Source organism: Octodon degus, unplaced genomic scaffold, assembly GCF_000260255.1.
Source record: "Octodon degus isolate 3935 unplaced genomic scaffold, OctDeg1.0 scaffold00134, whole genome shotgun sequence".
NCBI lineage: Eukaryota > Metazoa > Chordata > Mammalia > Rodentia > Octodontidae > Octodon > Octodon degus.
In genome coordinates this window covers 3,049,062-3,072,734 of record NW_004524710.1, presented here as the reverse complement: position 1 = coordinate 3,072,734, position 23,673 = coordinate 3,049,062, and the positions used below count along the sequence as shown (strand labels likewise).

The following is a 23,673-nucleotide window of genomic DNA, read 5'->3' as shown; positions in this document are numbered from 1 at the left end:
GAGGCAGGAAGGTTGCTGAGTTTGAGGTTAGTCTGGACTATACAAGGAGTTCAAGGCCAGCCTAAACTGCATAGGGAGACCCTACCTAAAAAAAAGTGAACCTGAGCTGCCCCAATTAATTGGAGGCTACTCTTCTTGCAGCTTACCTGGAGCTGGGAGGCAACTGAAATTTCCTATTCTCCTTTACCATTTTCAGACTTTTTATTTGTGTCATTTTAAGCTCCTTCTTTGCAACATACTTGCTGTTTCACCTGCACTAGCTGGCTTTTCCTGTACATCCATCAGATAGACACCATCACACTGAGGTTTTGCCACCCTTCGTTGCAGCGGTTATCACCTTTACTCTGCACCAGCCATGGTCATGTCAGTCCCCTTCATCCTCCTCATCCTCTCCCCACCCTGAGTACAGACAGTGCCAGCGTGCACTCTAAGCAGACTGATGCTTTCAGTCTTCTCTAAGGCTCCACAGGTAGTCGAAGAACTTTGCTGTCAGAATTACTCTGGTGACTATTTCAGTACCTTGTGGATTTTTGTTTTCCTGTTTGGAAAGTTCTGGTCACTGAATCTTCTTAGAGAAAGTCTTACAACTGTACCAGCATGCTGTTACGAAACTGTACTCTCCAACGTTAGATCCTGTCTTGGATTTTTAAATTGTTCCATTTATGACTAGCTGAGTAATATGCTTTTCTTCGAGAATTCTTTTAGACATTCTGTGTCAAGTCCCTGTCCTCTACTTTTCCTGTTTTCAGTCATTTCTGTGGGATTTGTGTGCTTGGGGACAGACCAACTCTGTCCTTACAGAAGTTATAGTTGTGCAAAGTGTAACGCTACTGAAGCACCAGCTTCAAATTCTTGTATCAGGTCCCTGCCTTCTACCTTGAAAATAATCCACTCTTTAGGTCAGTAAGAGGTTAGACTGTCTCACTGATCTTTAGTCATCTCCTTACCTGTCTTACAGTCTATAAATTCTTTCCTCTTTTGACTCTGCTTCCACCTCTAGCTGCCTCTCTTCCTTCTGCCTAGTGTTTTTTTTTTTTTTTTTTTTCCAGTACCGGGGAATGAACTCAGGACCCTGCGCTTCCCAGGCAAGCGCTTATTCTACTGAGCTATCTCCCTGGGCCTTGCCTAGTGTTTTTGAATTCAGCCCCGTGCAGTTTCACTCTTTATCCTTTCAAGGTGACCAATGCGAAAGCCAATGGATACTTTTCAATCCTTTTCTTAGTTTATTTTCTACCTTGAAATTGTTCCTGTGGCTTTCTTGAAATCCTCTTTTACCTTTTGCTTTCTTATGAATCTCTGTTGCCCACCCTTAAACTTAATCCTTAGGTTGATTTTTGGTCAGCACCCTGCCCCCATCTTTGCTGATTAGTCCTATACATTCATGGTTTTGACTGCTGCCCAGATGAGCTCTAGAATTTCTCTTAAATATCATATTTCTATCCCAGCTCTGTCTTACACTTTGGATTTCATAGCCATCTCAAGAAGAGTCTTGTTTAAAGCAGTTATAATTTTTTTTTAATCTTAAAAAAAAAAGTTTTATACTCTATAGCATAAAACTTCTTATGGATTTTTAATAGATTAAAAAATTTCTAATTATGAAAGGCAAAGGGCTGGCCAGATTGCTCAGTGGACTAAAGTGCCTGCGTAAGCAGAGCGCAGCAGCTGGGGTTCAATCCCTGGCATGCAGTGCCCAGCCGGCCCCACCCCTGGGGTGCACTGAGACAGCTATTGAGACTGTGCGTGGTGGCATGCACCTGTAGTCCCAGCACATGGGAGGCTGAAAAACAGGATCACTATGAGTCTGATCTATGTAGTGAGACCCTGTACTAAATACATTTAAAAAAAGGGGGGGGGGCAAGCCTTTATAGTGCTGAGAAGCTAGCTGTTTTTGCATATTAGAAAAGGGAGATCTTTTTCAAATGGAAGGCTGGGACTAAAAGATGGAAAGAGGGGGGGAGGGGGAGGGAATGAACAAAGAATGCATGTGTTATGGTGTATGTGTGCCAACTTCTCATGATAAATGTAATCATCATGCGCGGCAAATGTGCTATAAGAAAGTAAACCATAGCCAGGTGTGGCAGTGCATACCTGTCACTCCAGCACTTGGGAGGCTGAGGTAGGAAGATCACAAGTTTGAGGCCAGCCTGAGTTAACGTATGCACAACTGTCTTGAAAAACAACAAAAAAAAATAAGGCTTTGAAATTTGAATTGTGATTTTTCAAGCTACTTTTTGGAGCTTTAACAACTGAACTATAAAAACTCAGATTACCCGAGACAGCTTGTGTGGATCATTCATCCATGAGCGCATGCCTGAAGTTACTTAGGGTAGCAGAATGTGACCAGAAATGCTCTGTGAATCGTGGCTCAGCAAGCAGTCTTCTTACGCACAGCTCAAATCTGCTGTTACTTTTTGCCACAGATCTTGGGTTTTATTATTAGCATATAAGTAGTTTTATACTGTATAAACTACTGAGACTTAAATCTCCAATAATTTCACTTTTTTGTTTTGAAAAGATCAAAGCCATCGGCCAGACAGAATTGAACGCAAGCAACCCAGAGGAAGTGTTACAACTGGCAGCACAGAGAAGGAAGAAAAAATTTCTTCAAGCAATGGCAAAACTTTACTTTTAAGCAGTTAAAAATGTTTAGCTTTTATTTTTAAACAATGAACTAAACATAGTATTAAAAGACTGTTTATATAATACATATATACACATTTAGTGGTGTTTTCTTTTCAGACAAAATACCGAAACAATTTAAAAACAACTATATAGAAGACTTAATACCATAACAATACCATAATAATAGCTTTAATTTACAGTTTCTTCAAAGGTAGAAGAGTTTCACATGTCTGGTCACTAGCAGTCTGATATAATTTTCTACTTAAATCTACTTTAAAATATTTATGTAGAAGTAACTAGTGTATGTACAGCAAATTCTATGTCAAGTTTTCTTTTAATAAATAGATTTCTAGGCGTCAGTATAGATTTCATATTTTTCTGCCTTAAGAAAATAGAAATTTAGGTCAAATGTTAAACTTTCACTTTTGACACTGTCCGCATCTCATAATGTAGAAATTTAAAATGGACTTTTAACAATTTTGGAAACATAAATAAAGCCTTAGTAATGCTAAATTTAAAAAACATCCACAGGGATATCTTAAGTGTAATAAAGTGACTTTCTCATATAAATAGTTTGAAAAGGTACTTAAGTTTTTCACCCGAATTGTGATATACAAAAAAGGTTATGACAGAACAACCTAGCTCTAATAACGCCCCGAGTAGGAGCCACAGCATTTATCTTGGTATAATTTCTTTGGTACCTCCACTGTTTAGAGCAGTTTAACATCATGTTTGTTGATGCCTTACTGATTAAAAATACGGTAAGTCAAACTAGCTAAAAACTAATTTTACCATTTTTAAAAATTCAAGTTTTACAATAGCTTCCTACGACAGCTTTAGATAAGTTAGTCACCTTATTACAAAACTACATCTTTGTAAACAGATTTAAATTTCATTTTCAAAAACCAAATTGCACTAGTCAAGAGTATAGGAATTTTAAGAATCTAAAAGCTAGATTCAAAGTTGTACTCTTTAAGGTAGCACTTACCTAGTCCAAAAAGGTCAATGATGAAAGTCCTATTTATCAAGACAAGTACAGTAACGCTGCATCCAGAAAAACCCAAATTGCCATGGCATAAATCATGGTTGGCTTCTGTCCAGTAACCCTGGAAACGAAGTCATCTTTGTAAACATGTCCTGCTGCTTCTTTAACAGCTAATACAGGAAGTACATTTCTTCTTTAGTGCCAATCTTAAGTGTTTTTTAAGTCAAAGAATGGCAATGTAATGTCTGAATTGGCAATAATAATCAAAGGTGTTTTGTTAAAAACTTTAGTAGATTCAAGCTAATATTGTTCAATTCCAACTTGTTTGCTTAATTGACATCTTTAGCGTTTTCCTGGTGGCTTTTCTGTGCTCTTCGGTGGTGTCATAATGCCTCCATTGCAAACTGGTGACAGCTGTCCCCCTTTTCTAAAGGTGTCTACATAACTGACTTCATCCTACACATGTGAAGAAATCGTGCAGCAATTAATGGTTGACATACTAACATTGATCTTGAGATAATTCACAAATTTTGATTTCAAAATCATTTTTTTCTCTCCAGTCTGTAAACTATGCCCATTATTTCCCCCTTTTATAAGCCAACCCATGTAGGAGGTGGTATTTCATAATGTATCTTTTCTATCCATTTTAGGGCTTTTCTAGAGAGCAAAATGAAACAAAACTCAAACATACCAGCATGGCCAAATAATTTGTATGTGTCTGGATGTTATGTCTGTCTTCCATAGGTACCTTTTTGAAAGTCTTCAGCTTCACTGGATTAGTGCTTTTTACTACACTGACGAAAGGTACCATCCAGTCTACACATTCTGAAATGTTGTCCCATTCCAAACCTACATTTAAAAAGTTGAAAAAAAAACCTGAAGACTCCATCAAAAACTCTTACATCTGCCTAATCTTATATATGTACTTCCTTCTGCTTCTAAATGTTAAGACACTTAAAGACTCATTTAAAAAAAAAAAACCCAAACAAAATCAAATGTAGCAGATCAAAACATCATCATTCTGAAACTGTTACAGCATGACTACATTAATAGGTGAAAGGACTTAACCTCTGAACCAGAATCTTCTACATACAAATTGAAATTGTCAGATTCTAAAGAACTCTTAAAGGGGCTCTATAACTGCTGATTCTTGTCAAATGGACACAAGCTCCATTTTGGCCTTATTTTCTAACAAAAAGAATCAGAAGACTGCTAAATTTAAATGATGTTTGGCAGTATGTTAAGATTCATAGGTTACATTTCCATTAGCAGTTGTGAGAAGGAGACAAAACGTTAGGTCTTACCTGAAGCTTTCTTAACCACTTCAATAGAGGTGAAATGGCACAAGGCAGCTGCAGCTAGTATTCTGTACTGAAACTCTAATGAGTCCACGGCTAGAATACAGAGATCTAAAAGCTAGCAGAAGAAAAGCAACAACGCATGAGAAAGTTGAGTATTTTATGTTTAACTAAAATCAGCTAATATATTAGGGAGTTTATTATGTACACCAGAAATTCTGAAACTCAAAGGATTCAAAAATTAATTATTGGGGCTGGGGAGATAGCTCAGTGGTCTAAGTGCCTGCCTGGCAAGCACAAGGACCCAGGCTGGATCCTCAGTACTACATGACATGCCAGCCACAGAAATGGGGCGTGGTGGTACATGCCTGAAATCCCAGAGCTGGGGAGGCTGAGACAGGAGGATCACTAGTTCAAGCTGCATAGTGAGACCTTGTACCAAATAAATAAATAAACAAAAGATGGTAAAAATAACAAAAAGTTATCAAAGGAAACCAAGTCTTGGGACTGCAGATAAAGAGTGACTAGACAAAGAATTATGGCAATGTGGAGTCATGTGTACTAGCAGGAAGGGCTAAATCTAGACTGGAAAAGACGGGACTTCTCGTCTCACATAATCATACAAGGCGGGAAGACAGAGGTAAAGAATGTTTCTAAACAAGAAAATTACTTGCAATGCCAGCAGTCAGAACACTGGCAGTGAAAATTACATAAGTACCTTGCAGAGTTTGAGACAGGGTCTTGGTATGTAGTTCAGTTTGGCCTTGAACTCACTATGTAGTTTAGGGCTGGCCTTGAACTCCAGGTGATCCTCCTGCCTCAGCCTCCTCAATGCTAAGATTACAGGTGTGCACCACCTTGCCCTGCTCTCTCCTTCATTCAATTCTTAACCCCCCCCAAAAAAATAAGGTAGCTAGAAAGCAACAGATAAGGTTATAAAGGGCCTTTAGGAAGTGAGAATTTATTTATTTATTTATTTATTTATTTATTTATTTATTTATTTATTTTTGTGGTACTGGGAATTGAACTCAGGACCCACACTTGCCAGGCAAGCACTTATTCTACTGAGCTATCTCCTGGCCCTAAAAGAAAGATCTTTAGTTTCTCTAGGGTTTTTTTTTTTTTTTTTTGCAGAAATGGGGATTGAACTCAGGCCCTGAGCTATCTCACTGCTCCGGCAAGCATTTATTCTACTGAGCTATCTTCCCCAGCCTAAATTTTTTTATTTTTGCAGTATTGGGGATTGAACTCAGGACCCTGTGCTTGCCAGGCAAGCACTTATTCTATGAGCTATCTCCCCAGCCCCAAGAACATTATTTTCTAAGTTGATTATTGAAACTCCCAAAGATTTTGAGTTAGGAAAGTTAACATTTCAAGAAAAACACCTTAGACTGCAATGGCTCTGGCAGGCTAGAATGGAGCATGGTCCTCAGCAATGACAGTGGCTAACTGGTATAGACAAGAGAACCGCAAGCAGCAGTGGGGTGGTGCAAGAGGGCTACAATTCAGAGGTCTGAACTGATGCCTGTCCAATGGAACAAAACACTTGCCTCACTGCTCCAGAGGGTAATTAACAGGAAAGGAAAAGTAAAATAATGTTATCAAATGCTGGGTTTTGCTTATAAGAAATGGTTGGGGCTAGAAGTATTTGGGATCTTCGATATTGTATGATATTGTATCTACTTATCCATGAGATTTCTTGGGGATGGGATGAAACTATTTATGTCTGGAGTATTTGCATATAAGATTTCCTGGGGAGAAGGTGGAAATGTAAACACTGCCTGACTTGTATACAGTATCTTCTGTGTGCCTGCTTTGACTGCACTGTCAAGTAGGGAAGCTTTTACTCGGTGTCAGCTTGGCATTCAAAAATTCCCCAAGTTTGGAGCATTTCAGTTTTTGATTAAGGTTGTTCAATTTGTACTATACTTCTAAAAACTTCCCACATCATTAGTTTACTTCCCACCCTCATCAAATGGGTATAGTTGCCTATAAAAATCTTGAGATGCTGGGAATTCTGACGAAAAAAATAGTAAGCCTTTCTTAGAAACTTCTATACAATGAGGCATTTCCAACATTTACTGGTTGTCCAATTTTAGCATTCATAAAAATACATTTTAAGGGCTGGGGAGATGGCTCAGTAGAATAAGCACTTCCCTGGCAAGTGCAAGGGTCTGAGTTCAATCCCCAGTTCCAGCAAAAAAAAAAAAAGTTTTTAAGATTTAAAACACAAATTTTAGGGGCTGGAGAGATGGCTCAGTGGTCTAAGGCACCTACTTAGAACAAGCTTGGCAAAGCATCAGGGACCGCGGTTCAATCCCCCAGCACCACATGCCAGCCAGCCCCGCCCCCTGGTGGGCTGAGCTGGCCACACACACCTCTCTCTCTCTCTCTCTCTCTCTCTCTCTCTCTCTCTCTCTCTCTCTCATAAATAAAAATAAAAAAAAATAAATAAATAAAACACAAATTTTAACCTTCATTCCAAAATGCCATAATCCTTCCATTCGATAGGTAATATGTTGGATATCTTCTATATTATAGTTTCTTCTTTTTTGTACATGGTAAATATTGCAGCCTTAAGATACTACTTATAAGACCTGGCATTGGCATACCCAAGAGGGCTGAGGCAGGAGGATCACCAGAAGGCCAGTTGGTAACTCTGGTTCACCTAAAACTGGGCAATTTAGAGGCTGTTTCAAAATTTAAATAACACGGCTGGGGATGTATCTTATTGCTCCCTTGGTTCAATCCCCAGTAATGGAAAAAAAAAAAATTACTTATAAGCAGTAGGCAACAGAATGGGATCCTTGTCCTCTACTCTGTTAGAACATTTATTACATACTGGCTTAGGAAAATTAAATTTGACTTTTGTTTTTCACACCTATTATATAAAGATGATTTAAGGAACCGGGTGTGGTGGTGCACCCCTGTAATCCCAGCACTTGGGAGGTTGAGACAGGATTGCTGTGAGTTTGAGACCAGTTTGGGGGCTACAAAAGTACAAGGCCAGCCCGAACTGCATAGCTAGACCCTGTTTCAAAAAAAAAAAAAGGCTGGCAAGATAGCTCAGCGGACTAAGCACTTGCTTAGGTAAGTGCAGGGGCCAGGGTTCAATCCCTGGCACCACATGCTGTGCCAGCCTCACCCCTGGGAATGCTGAGCTGGGATAGAGTCTGGGCGTGGTGGCTCATGCCTGTAATCCCAGCACTAGGGAGGCTGAAAACAGGAGGATCACGAGTCCAAGCTACATAGTGAGACAGTGTACAAAAAAAAGTGATTTAAATTCTATTGACAGGTAACAAATAGGCATCCTTTGTATTCAAGTATAAAAAGAATAAGAATGGTACAATAACACCATTTTAAAGTTGCCTAAATACTTTTGACTAAAAAGATTTGTTTGTATTGGGGATCAAACTAAGGGCCTTGCACTTGCTAGGCAGGCACTCACACTGCTGAACTATCTCCCTGGCCCTAATTTTTCCATTTCATAGCAAAAAGATATTTAGTTATTTTGGACTTCTTATGAATGACAGTACTCATAGACATTTAGGGGCTTTGTTTTCTATAATTACTAGGCAGTATCAATACTGGAGACAAAATTTTATGTCTCAAAAGTTTTGTTGCTCAATTAGGAGTAAGTAGCCTGAATTGACAATGACATTAACATATCTTCAGAACCCCATCAATACCTGGGCAATATGGATGAAGGTCTCCTGAGAATACTGAGGTAGAAGAACTTTAGGAGCATCCTTAAGAGCATCAACTTGGAGAAAGAGATGTAACCAGGAGATGACTGTGACAGGACAAAGCTCCCACTTTAAAGCCTGTGCATGAAATTTAAAATTACTCGTTAACACCCTTATTCATAGCAGCACAATTCATAAGAGCTAAACCCTGGAAACAACCCAGATGCCATAGAGCACTCACTACTTTGCCATAACGGATGATAAACTGGAGGCATTTTTAAGTAAATGGATGCCCCTTGAGGCCATAATCTTAAGGGAAATAAATCAGGCAAACAGCTTACATATCATATGGCTTCACTGTGCCAGAAGCCTAAAGTGTAAGGAGCAAAATGGGGGATAGATACTGGAAGGGAGGAAAAATTTGTTCAAAAGGGAATGGGAACAAGAAATGGAGGTGAGAGAAGGGAGGGGAAAAGGGGTTTTTAAAAAACGAGAATAGGATGTTTATAGGTGAGGGGAAGGTTTGGAGGGAGGGGATGGGGTCAAAATAAAGTATGTATTATGTACATGTACACATCACCCATAATGAATATCATGTACTGCAAACATGTACTTGTGAAAAACATTAAAAAACTGTGATTATGGGAAAGTAGATTGTGAATGTACACACATATAACACTTTAAATAGTTTACAGGTTAAAAAAAGTTTCCTCCCAGCCATAGCTACTGTCAGTATTTTCATGCATTAACTCCTTAGACCTGGACGCTAACAACGGAAACCTCAGTTCTGATCACTGACATTTTGGCACTGGCGATTACTTCATGACTACTGCATTTCTAAGCTGCAAGTACAAATAAAGACATAGTATTACCTTTAGTATAATGAGTTCCATCCTTACAATATCCTCCTCACTGCAAGCACCATCAGTGACATAAGCAAACTCTTGGAGTTTGGGAGCATAGATTTCCTTTAAATTGAATTTTTATTAACCATAATTGAAATTAAAGCAAAAGAATTACATACAAACTATACACAACTTTAGGTAAAATAATTACACTACATATCTAAAACAACCTTTATATTTAAGATATTTTTCCTAGGCTTCTAAATTATCTACTATTGGCTATGAAGACTTATTTTCCTAGAACTTTGAATTTTAGTTCATAAACAATTAGACTATCTTAACTAGTTGAGTTAAAAAAAAACAGCTTGCTGGGTGTGGTGGCACACACCTGTAATCCCAGCACTTGGGAGGTTGAGGCAGGTAGATCACTGAGAGTTTGAGACCTGCGTGGGTAGGCTACACAGTGAGTTCAAAGCCAGTATAAACTACATAGTGAGACTCTGACTCAAAAAAAAAAAGCCAAGTTGTTTTAAGACTGCCTAGTATGTTGGTCAGTCCAAAACACTTAACAAGTAAAATATAAAAACTAAAAATGTTTCCTTTACCTAAGTACAAATATAGTATAAATCTACAGTTAACCAAAAACACTGGGCAGCTCAGTAGTAGAGAGCTTGCCTGGCCCTGGGGTCAATCCCAGCCCTACAAAAAACAAAAGTAAAAACAATAAAAAGATATTTTATGTGGCTCACACCTGTAAGCTCAGCACTCTGGGAGGCTGAAGTATAACTGTACACTGGAGCCTAGTCTGGGCAGCAAAACTGTCTCAAAAAAAATTTTTTTTTAAAGATAGGGGATATAGCTCAGTGGGCAAAGTCCAGGATTCAATCCCCAATACTGAGGAAAACATAACATAAAACTGTGCATTGTGATGACAGATCTGTTTAGGCAATCTAGAGAAAACCTGGAATGATCAAGAGATTTAAGAGAGGCCTCCTCCATATGAGAAGAAGCTAAATATCAGAATTGAAGTCTGGAAAGGGATCCAAAACAGTATGCTTTAAAAAAAAACCCAAAAAAACAAAACAGTACATCTCAGCTAAGGACAGGCCAAACTTGGCAATGCTCTTAAAGTTCAAAGGACATATTAGGAAGGAAAATTTCAGGAAGTTAACATACGGTCATAATTCCTCTCCTGCCTTCAAAATGTCAGCTGTAAAAAGTACTGATGCTGTCAATACTGTGTTGCTTAACAAAAGTAGATTGTGATTATGGGAAGGAAAGTTTCAAGAAAAGAGATGCTTTCTAGCATGACACCAACATTACTTACAAAAACATTAGACTGATTAGACAATTATTCTAGCTCAACATGGCACTTCTTTCATTTAATTGGCTGTGCAGCTATCTTTCCTTTTTTTTGGTACCAAGAATCGAACTCAGGACTTTGCACTGGCCAGGCAGGCAAGCGCCTGTACACTGAGCTATATCTGCAGCCCTGGCTGTGTAGTTTCAAAAGCCATTGTGGTGAATCCAAATGCCACAGTCACGTATATAAAGACAGTGTTGAGATACGTTTTGTTTGGTGTAATGAATGAAGGATCCTTTCTTATATACTAATCCTAGTATCTAAACTAGGGACACATAATAGGCTCAAACCACAATAGTTTTTTCTTCTATCTGTATCAGAATGTTCAGAAAATGTACTGACAAAAGCATTCACCTAAGGAATTTCTATCAAAATTGACAGTACTCTCTGGGGTTAATCTGCCAGTCAAAAACAACAACAAAAGAAAACAAGTTTGGTGACAATATGCATGGACTTTGATAACTTACCTCAAGTTTCGAAGCAATGAATAGTGAGGTAATTCCAATAAGTTGAAGCATGTTTTTATTTATGTTCCTTTGTGTCAACATAAATCTATCAAAAAAGTCTTGTGCAAGATAAAATGTTTCCCTATGAAGTGTGTATACTTCACATACCTACAGAAGAATCCAAACATTTAAGTATTACTCTTAGAATTTCTCCAAATTAGAAAGTCATCCCTTAGCATGCTAGACTTGAGTACTTTTAAACCAAACCTAAAACTTTTAATACTTTTAAGCCATACCAAAGCTAAAATAGGATACAAAACATGTAGTACTAGAGCAAATAAATTACTACCATCCTCATTTATCCTTAATCTTAGCTGTATAGCTTATCCATGGTTTTGTCTCACAAGGGAGTGAACAGTGGGTACTGCATGTTACGCCAGTGCTCCAGTGAGCTATGTCCCCACCTGCTTCTGCCCTTTTGATTTTTCTTTAATCCAGAGTCTTACTATGTAGGTCAGGCTGTCCTCAAACTTATGGTGATCTTCCTGCCTCAGTCTCACAAGTGCTGGGATTACAGGTATGTGCTACCACGCCTGGTTTATAACATTACTTTAGAAAAGAACAGAAGGACCTTTCAGAGGCTCAGCAGTGCCTGGCAAGTGCAAGGTCTTGAGTTCAATTCCTGATATCCCCACCCCCAGAAAAAAAAAAAAAAAGTATATTATAGAGGGAAGCTACACAGAAACTGGAGAGGTTAGGGCTTCTGGATAATCAAAGTCCCATTATGGTTTAGAGCTCAGAAATAAAAGTCCCCTAATAACTTAATTTTGGTAATATAGAAAAAAGACATCTGAGGATACTGAAGCCTAATCCTGGCTCATTGCACAGCAGTATTTAAAATCTGGTCAATTAGGCATTCCACCCATCTGGAGTACCCTCCCTACCCAGATCAGTGTGAGTACATAGTAATATCCACACATACCAAGAATTCTGACTTGGGTTTGGGCTGTGTGCAGTGGTTGTGCCCTTACAATTTTAGTGTGTTGTGTTGTGCTGCTGATTGAGCCCCGGCACTCATGCCTGCTGCTTGCACACTTCAACCATACATCACTCTGCCGCTGAGCTACACCTCCAGCCCCTGATTTTACTCTTACAAAGTTGGCAGCTGTCTTACTTTGGGTGCCACTAACTACTGTTAAATACCCCTAGAAAGATGACCTGCTGGCAATAAGTAATATACCCTGAAGGCACAGAAAGTATGTTTACCTCTAAATATTTTTCCATCATACAGAGATAAAGGAATGCTGGAACATACCTCTAAAAGCCAGTCTAGAAGTATTGATCTCATCTGTGGCTCTAGGTCACAGTGCAGAACTTCGAAATTCTTGTCATGAACATACGTGCTTTCTTTTTTTAACATGTTTAGCCAAACTTCCTGGGAACATCCCCAGCTATGGAAAGAGGTAAAAATAAGCACAATTTATACTGTATGATCTACACAACACACAAGCAATCGGTTTACATAGCATAAATCCAACTCTTAAAACATTACAATCCAACTTTCAATTAGAATTTGAAAATGTAGCTTTGTGTGTGTGCGAGTACATGCATGCACGTCTGAGTGTGTATGTGTGTGTGTGCAGGATCTCACCACACAGCTTGGACTCGTAGTGATCCTGCTGATTTCTGCCTCCCTAGTGCTGGAATTACAGACATGCACCACCACGCCTGGACTCCATCCCTGGATTAGTGTGCGGGGGGGGGGGGGAGCACGGCATGGAAAATGCATTTTTTAAATTAGAATAAGATTTTTCCTTTAAGTTCTAGAAACCATTTTTTCTGCATGCAGAAGTAGAAGCCTAAAGTAATATAGTAACCTGGAACGTGATCTCAACTGGCAGACTTCAAAAGACTGCTCTTATCCCACTTATTTATGCTAATTTAGGTAAAGTATTTAAACGCCACCTAAAAAGTAACTCAGGCCCAGCTTTCAGAAGGCTGAAACAGGAGGACTGCTGTGATTGACAAGCCAGCCTGGATTATGGGAGACTGTCCTTATAAATGAATAAACAGGGCTGAGGATGTGGCTCAGTGGTGGGGTTCTTGCCTTGCATGCACAAGGCCCTGGGTTCAGTCCTCACCATCAGAAAAACAAAACACAGGGCTAGAAAGATAGCTAAGTGGCACAACACCCGCCTTGTATGAGGTCCTGAGCTCAATTCCTGGTACCAACAAAACAAACACAAAAATGTATGGTAATTGTGTCAAGTGATACATATGGTGGTGTTCTGATGTGAACATTAGCATTATATCCCTATATTAAATGCCACACTGTACTCCATAAACGTCTACTTTGTGTCAATTAAAAATAAACACAGTTAAAAAAAACAACCAGTTCGGGGCCAGGGAGATAGCTCAGTAGAATAAGTACTTGCCTGGCAAGTGCAAGGGCCTGAGTTCAATCCCTGGTTCCAAAACAAAAAAAAAAAAAACAACCATTTCTGCTAAGTTTAATAATGAAAATAATTTTACAGCACCAATATTTTAAGTACTCCTTTATGTGCAATAGAACTATTCCTAGATAAAATGTTCAATTAGTAGTAAATAATACAACTTTTGTATTTTATAATACAGGCAAAAAGTAACACATGGCACTATTTTCCGTTAAATCAGCAAAATTTTACCCTCTGATATAAAAGTACTGAAATATTTCTTACCTTAAATCTGGCAAAGGTGAAGGATTAATAAAAAGATTTTTAAATCTATAGTTTGTAAATCTAGAGAAGTCACTTGTTCCTATCTCTTTGTGGGGTGTTTCAATGAGAATGCAAGGACTGACTCCCCCAGATAATACAGGTGGCCAACAGTTCTGTCATTTAAAAAGACAAAGAATTATCTATTTGTACAATAAGAAACATTAGCTTTTGTCCTGGATCTTTCATAAATTAAAGCTAGTATTTCTAAACAATCTAGTTCTAGCTAATATAGTTAACCATCTGATTAATACATTTATATTTTATAAACAAGTCATATGACTCATATCAATCTTTATAAAATAACAGGATATTTTAGACAATACAATTCTAGTAATACAAGACACTAGGTACTTAAGCGAAGTAATAAAATACATCTGTAATATAAAATATCAATCACTTTCAGGGTAAAAAAAATTCTACAGGGGCAACAAAGGTACTTTTTTAAATAAAAAGCTTTTTAAGGTAAGCCCTTCTTCACTACTTTAGAACACTTGAAGGCAAAATCTTAAAAGTGGAATCACTTAAAGGATCTTTCTTCCAATAATGCTGGTTTCAAAGGGAACCACTGTGTTTTCTGTACAACATATAAGGAAGAAGAGGTAGCAAAGGGCTGGAAGCCAGGCTATCAGCGATCTCACATCGTGTTTATGCCAAAGAAGCAGCTATTAGGCCGTTCTACTATAGTGTGAGAGGGAACAAAGAGCAGAATATCAGACAGATTAGGCGGGCCCTGGTGCACCAGGCAGCTCCAAGAGGGTGGGATTTACAAAAAGGAACCAGCTGCCTCGAGGCAAACTTACTCTGCAGCTGTAGTAGGATTCAGGCATATATCAACCTCCTTTCTGCTGACCTCCAAGAGTATTAAAAGTGACAGAGAAATCTTTCTATTGTAAAGCATTATTCTTATTCATCCTCTATGCATTTGTTTTCCCCAAACCACCAGCAGTTCTGCATTACCCTGATCTCATATTGATGTTTCCTGGTGACCTTCTCTTCTCTTCTGTTTTTGACATCCTGCAAAATAATAAAGACCACTGGTAAATTAAGTTCCAGGGAAGACTCTCCATTCCCTTTCTTTGTCCTTACATCACCTGTGCTGTTTTTCTCTTCTTGACTTGGATTATCTGGGCTTCTTGGGGGGAATCTGGCTGGCTGGGCTGGGCATGCTGCTTAGCTTGTAAACGGGTGCTGTACAGAATTATTAAAAAGGAAGTTTAATTAGTAAGTCATGCATTTCAAAGGCAGCGTCTAATTTTGAAACACTTCTCCAAGACAAACAATGTTACCTTCGTCTTGACATTCTCTTCTTTCAGGTGTATGAAACCTCTGAAGAGCGGGAGAAGAAAAGGCAGAGTTAAGTACTGTACATTTATATCCCTATTCTCCAAGTGTCAATCAAAGTTGATCAGAAGTTACAGCTAAATCCCCCAAAGGTGGTCCGGGGTATTTTACCACACTGTCTTTTGCACTCCTGTAGTTATCTCATGGTAATTAATTTTGGACACACGCCTGCATTTTCTCGACTGAATGCACAGCCTGGACGCAAGTGCTTTCAAACGTGTACCCTGAACACACAGGGCGGCCGGTCTGCCCGACTGGCTCTTTCCGGGCCCTCCACCGACTCCCCCACACCCGCAGTGGGACTGCGGCAGCGCCCCCGGCGCCCTCAGCTCTCCTGCACGGTCGGCGGACAGAGGAGCCCGCGCGGGCGAAGCGCCGCGGAGAAGCCGGTTCCGCGCCAATTTGGAGAGCGGCAGTGGCGGGGAAACAGGGGGCGGAGGAACCGCGGCGGTGTCACGTCCTCCCGGCTCCTCTCCCTCCTTTCCAGACCCGTGCACCGCGCGCCACTTGCAGGGCCACCCAGATCCCCCAACCCCAGGTGAGGGGCGGAGGAGAGAACCGGGGGTCTGGGCAGGTCAGGAGCTTTGCTCCCAGAGAGGACCCGGACCCCCCTCCTCGCCTCCCCGAAGGGCTCCCCATACGGGAGTGGGCGGGACAAGCCCCCTAGAGCGAGGGGCTCCTCCGTGGCCGCCCACGAGGGGGGCTGCCCGCCAGCCCCGCCGCTCTCCTGTCCCCGGCCAGGGGTCCTGACAGGGACAGAACTCGAGGACCCATTCCCCCCAGGCGCCTAGGTCTCCGCCCTCCCAGTTTCTCTCTCAAGAATCCCGCCCGCGGGAAGGACAGGCTCGGCGGGGCTTTCTTTCCCCCCACAGCCTCCTAAGCCCAGCACTGCTCACCGCGAGACCCACTACAGCTCCGCTCAGCTGGCGCCGGCGCCAACCCAATATATAGGCCGGGCCGGGCCCGCCCGCACGCATGCGCCTCGGCTGACACCTCCGCGGGCGCGCTCGGCGCTCCCGCCCGCGCCCCGCCCTCCCGCCGAGCGCGCCTCGCCGCGAGGGTCCCCGAGGTGAGCCGGCCGGCGCTGGGGTTGCGCGGCTCCTCCGCGGTCGGCTCCCTGCGCTCGGTCCCCGCACCTCCCGCCAGCTCGCTCCTGTCGCCTCCGTGTAACGCCCGGTGTCGGGCTACGGTGCGGCCCTGGCGTCCGGTCCAGGGAGGCTACTGTGGGGCGAGGAAGGGCTAGTGAGGCGGCAGCGATCGGGTGCGCCCCGAGTCCCGCCAAGGCGAGGGGAAGCGGGTTTCGCCCAAGCGGCGCGGCGAGCCGCCGGGCCCGCCCCCGCGGGAGGAGCGAGGCAGGGCCGCCCGGCCGGCCAATGGGAGGCGGGGACGCCGCGCAACGTGGAGCCGGCGCGATGTAAACACAGCCGGGCGGCGGCGAGCCGCGTGCGTCCGCGAGGGCCCCTGGTGAGGTACGTGCCCCCCGCGCCCAGCGCCCCGCACCCGGCTGTGCTTACATCAGCCCGCCGCCGCCTGCCTCCCGGCCGCAGCTCGCACACCGCAGGCCCCGCGCGGGAAACCCTGGCGCCGTCTGCGCGCGCCCGCTCTCCAGCTCAGGTGCCGGCCCCGAGGGCGAAAGCCCCTCGCAGCGAGTGCGCGGTCTCCCCCTTTTGGAGCCCCCGGGGCCGGGCGGTGGGCGGACAGCGGAGGCCGGGCCCAGGCCTGCGCCCCGCCCCGCCGTCTGCGCGCCCTGCGGAGCCCGCGCGGGAGGCAGCGCCAACCCCGTCGGCGAGGGAGAAGGCTGGCGGTCGCGCGGGCCCCGCGTGCGTTCCGTGCGCTTCGACGCTCCCTGTGCCCGGGGTCCCTGGCCCCCGCTCTCCGCCCGAGAGCGCTCTCGCACTTTTGGGGGTCGGGTATGCGGGTGGTACCGATTTTAGGGCGGGCGGGCGGGCGGGAGGGAGGCAGCTCCTGAGACAAAGATCCGGAGCGGGTGGCTGCGGACGGCCTCGCACCGCCGGCCCGGGAGCGTCCGGCCCTTCCCGAGATGCCTCGGGCCGCCGCGCGGGCTTTGAGCGGCGCCGCCCCGCAGGCCCGAGCCGGGAAGCGCCGGTGCTCCCTGGGCCAGCAGGGCCGGCTCACCTGCGCTTTCGCGGTCCAACAGTCTAGTGACAGAAGCGCAAAAATTGTTTCTTTTCCAAAGTTAAGCGTGGGATCCTTGCCCAGATGACATGGAAGAGGTCTACAGATCACTCCATGAAACTTTATGCAGATTACACATAATACTTGTGATGGCTCTTGTTAAGGCGGGAGTCTCCTCCCTTTGCTGCCACTCAAATCGCTATTGCAGTAATAGCAAGAAAAGGGTGGGGCAGGTGTCTCCCAGCAAGACTGTGTTAGCTGAGCTAAAGCAGGACTGGTGGCCTGCGTGAGTGAGCTTCTTCGTCATCAGAATACAAGAATGTCGTTAATGTTTGTGGGATTAGTTTTTGAGTCGTCCAGTAAATTGTGCTTACACAAGGCAGTGATATTGGGAATTACTTTGGTCATAGCCTTGCGTATTATGAATGCAGTTGTAGTAAAGGAGAAAAGCAATAGGGAGAATGCTGCTATATTGCAGGTAGCTGGCTGGTGGACAAACAGATCAGAAGGCCTGGGCTTTCGGATCACATAGGCCAGGTACCCATCCTGTGCTCCTGAAAAATGGAATTCCTTTAAGCATGGGTTTTCCCTAGAAAATAAGGAGCCGTGGATCTCAGGGTGTTTTGTGTGTGCCTGTTTCTTCATTGCAGGAGATTGAACTCAAGGCCTTTACACTGGGTTACATCCCTGGGCCTTTCTCTTTTCTTTCTTTCTTTCTTTCTTTCTTTCTTTCTTTCTTTCTTTTCTGGAAGGCTGGCTTTCTTTCTTTCTTTCTTTTTTTCTTTCCCTTTTTGAGGCAGAGTTTCACTGTGCAGTTCAGGCTGGCCTTGAAATCACTTTGTAGCGTAGGCTAGCTTTGAACTCACAGTGATCCTCCTGAGTGCTAAGATTACAGGTGTGTGCCATCACACCCGGCTCCAGCCCTTTGTCTTTTGAGACAGGGTCTGGCCAAGTCACTTAATTTATGATCATCTTGCCTCAGCCTCGAGTGATAGGATTACAGGGCTCATCATGTTTGGCTCTTGCATTCATTTCTGGGGGTGGCGGAAGAAAGATCCTTGGGGCCCAGTGTTGTGTTTTGTTGTTATTGTTTTTTAAATTAAACAAGGGGTGGTGGTATATACCTACAGTCCTAGTTATTTGTGAGGCTGAGGCAGGAGAATCACTTGAATCCAGGACCAGGAGTTGAACTTAGGGCCTTGCAGTTTCCAGGCAGTCTCTGTGTCACTGAGATGTATCTCCAGTTCGAATCTAGGAATTCTAAGGCCAGCCTGGGCAAGTAGCAAGACATTATCTCTTCCAAACTAATAAAAAAACAGGCCCAGCCTACCAATTTCTTGCATTTCTGCCTTTTCTTTGCTATACCTCTTCTGTGTAGGCCTCCCAAATCCTTTTCTCTGTGCTCTCCCGTTAAGCATTATCTCTGTAAACGTCTTTTCTGTCCTGCTAGGCCTCAGACCTCGTTCATCTTTCTAAAGCCAGGACCCCACAGTTCAGTCTTGTGTGCATGTAAGGGCCTTGGTGAATGCTTATTTAAGTCATTCATAGACTGCCCAGGTATAGAACACGAGGTCTCTAGCTTAGTATGTAGGTGATAGATGGATGATGGTATCATTCCCAGTAAATACTAGGTATCTGGGTGGACCATAGCTTCTGTATACTCCCTACTGCCTCACTTCACAGTTTTCCTTATTATTGACATCATCTAACATCCCGTGTTTATTACATATGAAAGTTTTATTAAGGAGTCAGTGTGGTTGCATTATTAACAAAAGTCCATGTGCTATTCAGATTCCTCAGTGTCTTGCCCCTGTGATCTTACCCAGAACACATCACGTTTAGAGGTCGCATCTCCTTAGGTTCCTCTTGGCTCTGACAGTATTTCCGATGTTTCACATTTTTTGGTGACAGTGACGGTTTGGGGGCATGCTGGCAATGTTTTACAGGCTGCCTCTTTTTTTAAATTTTAAGTTTTTCTTGGGGTCAGACTGGGTTTAGGCTTATGGGTTGAGGGGAGAAAAGAGTTTTCATCACAGAGTGTTACAGCTGCATACTGCTGTCATGACTGACCACTGCTAACGTTGACCTTGATCGCCTGGCTAAGGGAGTGTTTGTCGGGTTTCATATGGCAAACATAGTTCTTTTGCTCCCCTTCCATACTGTGTTCTTTGGAAACAAGTCAGTATACGCAGCCCAGGAGTTAGAGGTGGAAAGTAATGTTCCTCCTCCTTCAAGGTCTAGTATCTCTGATGCCTGAATTTTTCTGCTCTGGAGGTTTGTTTGTTTCTTCTTATGATTTATTTTATACTTTGAATATAATTCCATATTATCTTATTGCTCAAATTGTTCAAAGCTTTGGCCATGGTATATTAAATACTTTTTTATTGGTAAGAAGCTGATTTGAAGCTAAGCAAGAATAAATCATGCTTAATGGCAATGTTTCTCCCAAAATAAGGTTTAAATACTGTGTTCTGTTTCATGAAAGTTGTTTATCACCTGTGCCTATCCAAAATGCATCTAAAGAAATAAAAATTACCCAAATGTTAGCAATGGATTACCAGTTAAGCTGTTTCTTTTATTGTCTCAGCAAGGACATTTTTAAATGAAACTGGCTCTGTTTTTCCTTAATTAGGAGTGAATGTTGGTGAAGAACACGAGTATTAGAGCAATTTGCCTAAATTTATGATAAGGTAGTAGCAGATTTTTTGTGTGCATTTTTTTTCTTTTCTCATTTCTTTTTTTTTCAGTGCTAGAGTTGGAGCCAAGTGTCTTACACATGCTAGACAAGCACTCTACCACATCCTCAGGCCCCTAGAGCAGATTTAACTACCACTGTTTTTTTTCTCTATCACTGTAAAAGAAAAAATATGTTGATTTTATTAAATACAGTTTATGAAATAGCTTTGACCTCACCATTTATCTCAAAGGTCTTTGGGGTCCTGCCTCCTCCCTCCAGGTCCACAGATCACACTTTGAGAATTGCAGACCTGGTTGTCCAAACCACAGTCCGAGAGTCAACCTAGTCATTCCTTCCTTTTTTTACTTTTGGAGCTCTGGCACCACAGATAACATTGCTGAGTCCGACGATGTGCTGTGCCATACCCAGCTTTTGCATGATGTCAGATTCTGTAATTCTTCTTCCCCAGCACTGTAGGACAGGTGCTGTTACTGTTCCCCTATTCCACAGATGAGGACCCTGAGGCTCAAATGTCAGCACCCCACAGATACCTGCCCCACATCCGCCGTGGAGCCTGACTGCAGTGCGCCTGTACTATCCTTTCCCAGTGGTCCCCAGTCCTTTTCTGTCTCCAAGGCCCTTCCACAGCTGCCTTGGCCCAGGACTCACCTGTCTTGGACACAGTCCCTTCCTACCTGGCTTTCTGGGTGTGCACTACCTCCCCCACCTGCCTTCCACGTAGGCCAGAGCCATGTCTCCACAGCACACATTTGCCCAGACCCCACTGCAAACCAGTCCGTGATGACCTCAGGTGAAAGGCCAAACCCTTCACACCCAGGCCCTGGCGTGCAGGGGGTAGTCCAGCCACATGCCTTTCTGCACCCCCTGCCTCTGCACCAGCATCCGTCATCCTGCCACCTCCCTTGTCTTCCCCATTTTGGTCCATTTGCTGGCTTAGCCTACGTCTGGAAGGCTCTCCTGCTCCCCATGCAGGCCTGCCTCTCTCCTGGCCTTACCCTGCAGATGTTCCTGGGCAGGGCTGGCTCTTCCATCACTGGCCTTAATGGCTGGCCCTGGACTGCTTTGGTGGAAAGGGCAGCAGAGATAAGTATGCTGGGTGATCTAACCAGACTCCAGGGGACCTTCCCTTGGGGAGCTTTGCAGCTAGCACTCAGCAGCTTTTCTCCCTCTAGGGGCAGGGCTGCTGGTCTCTGGGGACTCTGGAAGCAGAGGAGTCTGGGCAGAGTTCCCTAGGCTCTGTGGTGTGTTCTTGGCTGCCATCTTCGAAGGAGAGCACAAAGCAAGAAAAGCCTGTTGGGGCGGGATCCTGAGAGTACACCTTCAGGACCAGCGCTCCAGCAGGGGGAAGAGATGGGGAAGTGGGGTAGCAGCACTAGCAGTGCAGACACCAGGCTGTGGGGTGCTCTGCACCATGGGGACCTGGAGCCAGTGAGAGACTTTCTCTGTCCCACTGAGCCATGTTAGTGTCATGAGGGGCAGAATAAACACGTGAGAGGTCTCTACCATTAAGCAGTATGGAAAAGATAATACAAGGAGACTGAGAAGCCAAGGGTGACGTGGAAAGGGCCCAGGGCGGAGGTGACATTTAGTCCATTCATTTCCTCCAACACCAGGCAGGACAAGAGTAGTCAAGGGAACAAAAATTCCTGACCCTTTCTAGTGTACACTGTGTGTATAGAAGATGCCAGATTGGGGGGTGGGAGGGGCCTCCCGGGGCTGCACTGGGGGTGTGACAGTGGAGCACAGGACAGATGTGAGGTGGGCTGTGTAGGTGAGAAGGGAGAAGCTTCCGCCCAAGGGCACAGCACTCCAGGGGGCTGGCGTAGTTATTGTCCAGGTGGTTTTTGCTAAGGCAGGCCAGTGAAGGAGCCAGCCCAGCGCTGGCGCCTGTGCAAGGGGGAGGCCAGGGGGAGACTCCTCGCAGGGAGGCCCTGCAGAGTGGAGAGGGGGCCCACAGGCGGGCGGCACTGCTGGGAGGGGAGCAGAGCTGGGGAAGTCCAGTTTAAACTTTTACTTTGTAGTCTTTTTTTTTTTTTGGCGGAACCGGGGATTGAACTCAGGCCCTTGCGCTTGCCAGGGAAGCGCTTATTCCAATGAGCCATCTTCCCAGCCCCCTTTGTATTCCTTAAATGATTTTCACAGTTCAGCGAAGTTGAAGGCGGTGGATCGTTAGGAGCACCCACATAACACGCCCCCTGAGTTCTGCCCCAGTCAACATTTTGCTATGCTTCCTCCCCATCTGCTGTTCTTCTTACCTTTGGGTGCATGTAAGAAGAAATGGAGGCATCATTTCCCTGAATATTTGAGTATATATGGTATTAACAGAGTTCAGTATCTGTTTAGTTTTTTGTTTTTTTGAGGCAAATTTCACTTTCAATGAAAAGTGTATCCTTTTTGTACGTCCTCCTTCCCTCCTTTTTCCCTCCCTCCCTCCGTTTGTGGTGCCTGGATTTTGAGAGCACATGCTAGGCAAGCCCTGTACCTCCGAGCTGTGCCCCCAGCCTCAACGTGTAGATCTTCAGTACGCCTCCTGACAGGCTCTGGACGCAGACTGCTCAGAACATTACCGCCACCCCCACGAAGCTGCCTTTCCTGGGTAATCCCTGCTGCCGCCTCCCTAGAAGCAAATACTGTTCTGGGCTCTTCCCACTCGAGTTCAGCATCACCTCTACTAGAACTTTATATAGAAAAATGGAATATATATCTTTATATGAGGCTTTTTTCACTTAGCACTGTGTCTTTGCGTTTCCTCCATCTGAGGCGTTGTGACCTTTAATCCTCATGTGAATTTCTTTGGAATAAGATACAGATTAATGAAGTGTGCCCTGACGTATCAGGGGCGGCCTTTGTTACTGCGGGGGCCCCCTCCCTGCACCTCTCTGGCACCGCTCCCTACTCTGCTTCCCAGTGGCCGTGGCCCACGCAGCTCTGCTCTGTGCCACCCTCCTGCTGGCTGCTGTGTTCTTGTCCTAGCGCCAGCTGACCATGGACTATGCTGCCTCAATTGTGAGCTAAATATTCCTCTCTGTGGGTGTTAGGTCACGTCTCAGGGACTGGAAACCTGACTGCTACACACATACTAGTACTTTGTTCCTTTTTTTCTCTTTTGTGCAGTACTACCACATATCATACCATAAAAGTGCTCTACCACAGAGATTTACATCTTCCACCTTTACTTTTTATCTTTTTACTTTAGTTGAGCGTGGTGGTGCATCCCAACATTTGGGAGGCTCAGGCGGATCGCCATGAATTAGAGGTCAGCCTGGACTACATAGTACAAGGCTACAGTGAACTACACAATGAAACCCTGTCTCAAAAAAAATCAAATATGGGGCTGGTGAGATGGCTCAGTGGTCTAAAGCACCTACTTAGAACAAGCTTGGCCAAAGCAGAGGGACCTGGGTTCGATCCCCCAGCACCACATGCCAGCCAGCCCCGCCCCCTGGTGGGCTGAGCTGGCCACACACACACACACACACAAATAAATAAATGTTTAA

The 23,673-nt window shown here is 44.0% G+C and overlaps 2 protein-coding genes across 4 annotated transcripts in view; one reads left to right on the top strand and one right to left on the bottom strand.

Annotated features, from left to right (window-relative positions):
* Ints8 (integrator complex subunit 8) overlaps nt 1–2,883 on the top strand; it is a 57,071-nt gene extending 54,188 nt beyond the window's left edge. Inside the window, exon 27 of one of the 3 annotated variants that reach the window (XM_004641299.3) lies at nt 2,516–2,883. In XM_004641299.3, coding sequence (XP_004641356.1) covers nt 2,516–2,632 — 117 coding nt within the window. In that variant the 3' untranslated portion in view covers nt 2,633–2,883. The remainder of the gene's footprint in view (nt 1–2,515) is intronic. The other 2 variants (XM_023701343.1, XM_023701342.1) reach the window with 2 other exon arrangements.
* A 188-nt stretch (nt 2,884–3,071) lies between these two features.
* Nucleotides 3,072–15,330, bottom strand: Ccne2 (cyclin E2). Its single transcript, XM_004641298.2, has 11 exons — nt 15,288–15,330; nt 15,093–15,189; nt 14,959–15,015; nt 13,963–14,114; nt 12,561–12,696; nt 11,267–11,413; nt 9,464–9,559; nt 8,595–8,729; nt 4,912–5,023; nt 4,299–4,456; nt 3,072–4,063 (listed from the first exon to the last, which is right to left on the bottom strand). Exons 1-11 carry the CDS (start codon nt 15,299–15,301, stop codon nt 3,950–3,952), a joined length of 1,218 nt encoding a protein of 405 aa, XP_004641355.1. The 5' UTR covers nt 15,302–15,330; the 3' UTR covers nt 3,072–3,949.
* Between the last annotated feature and the right edge of the window lie 8,343 nt (nt 15,331–23,673).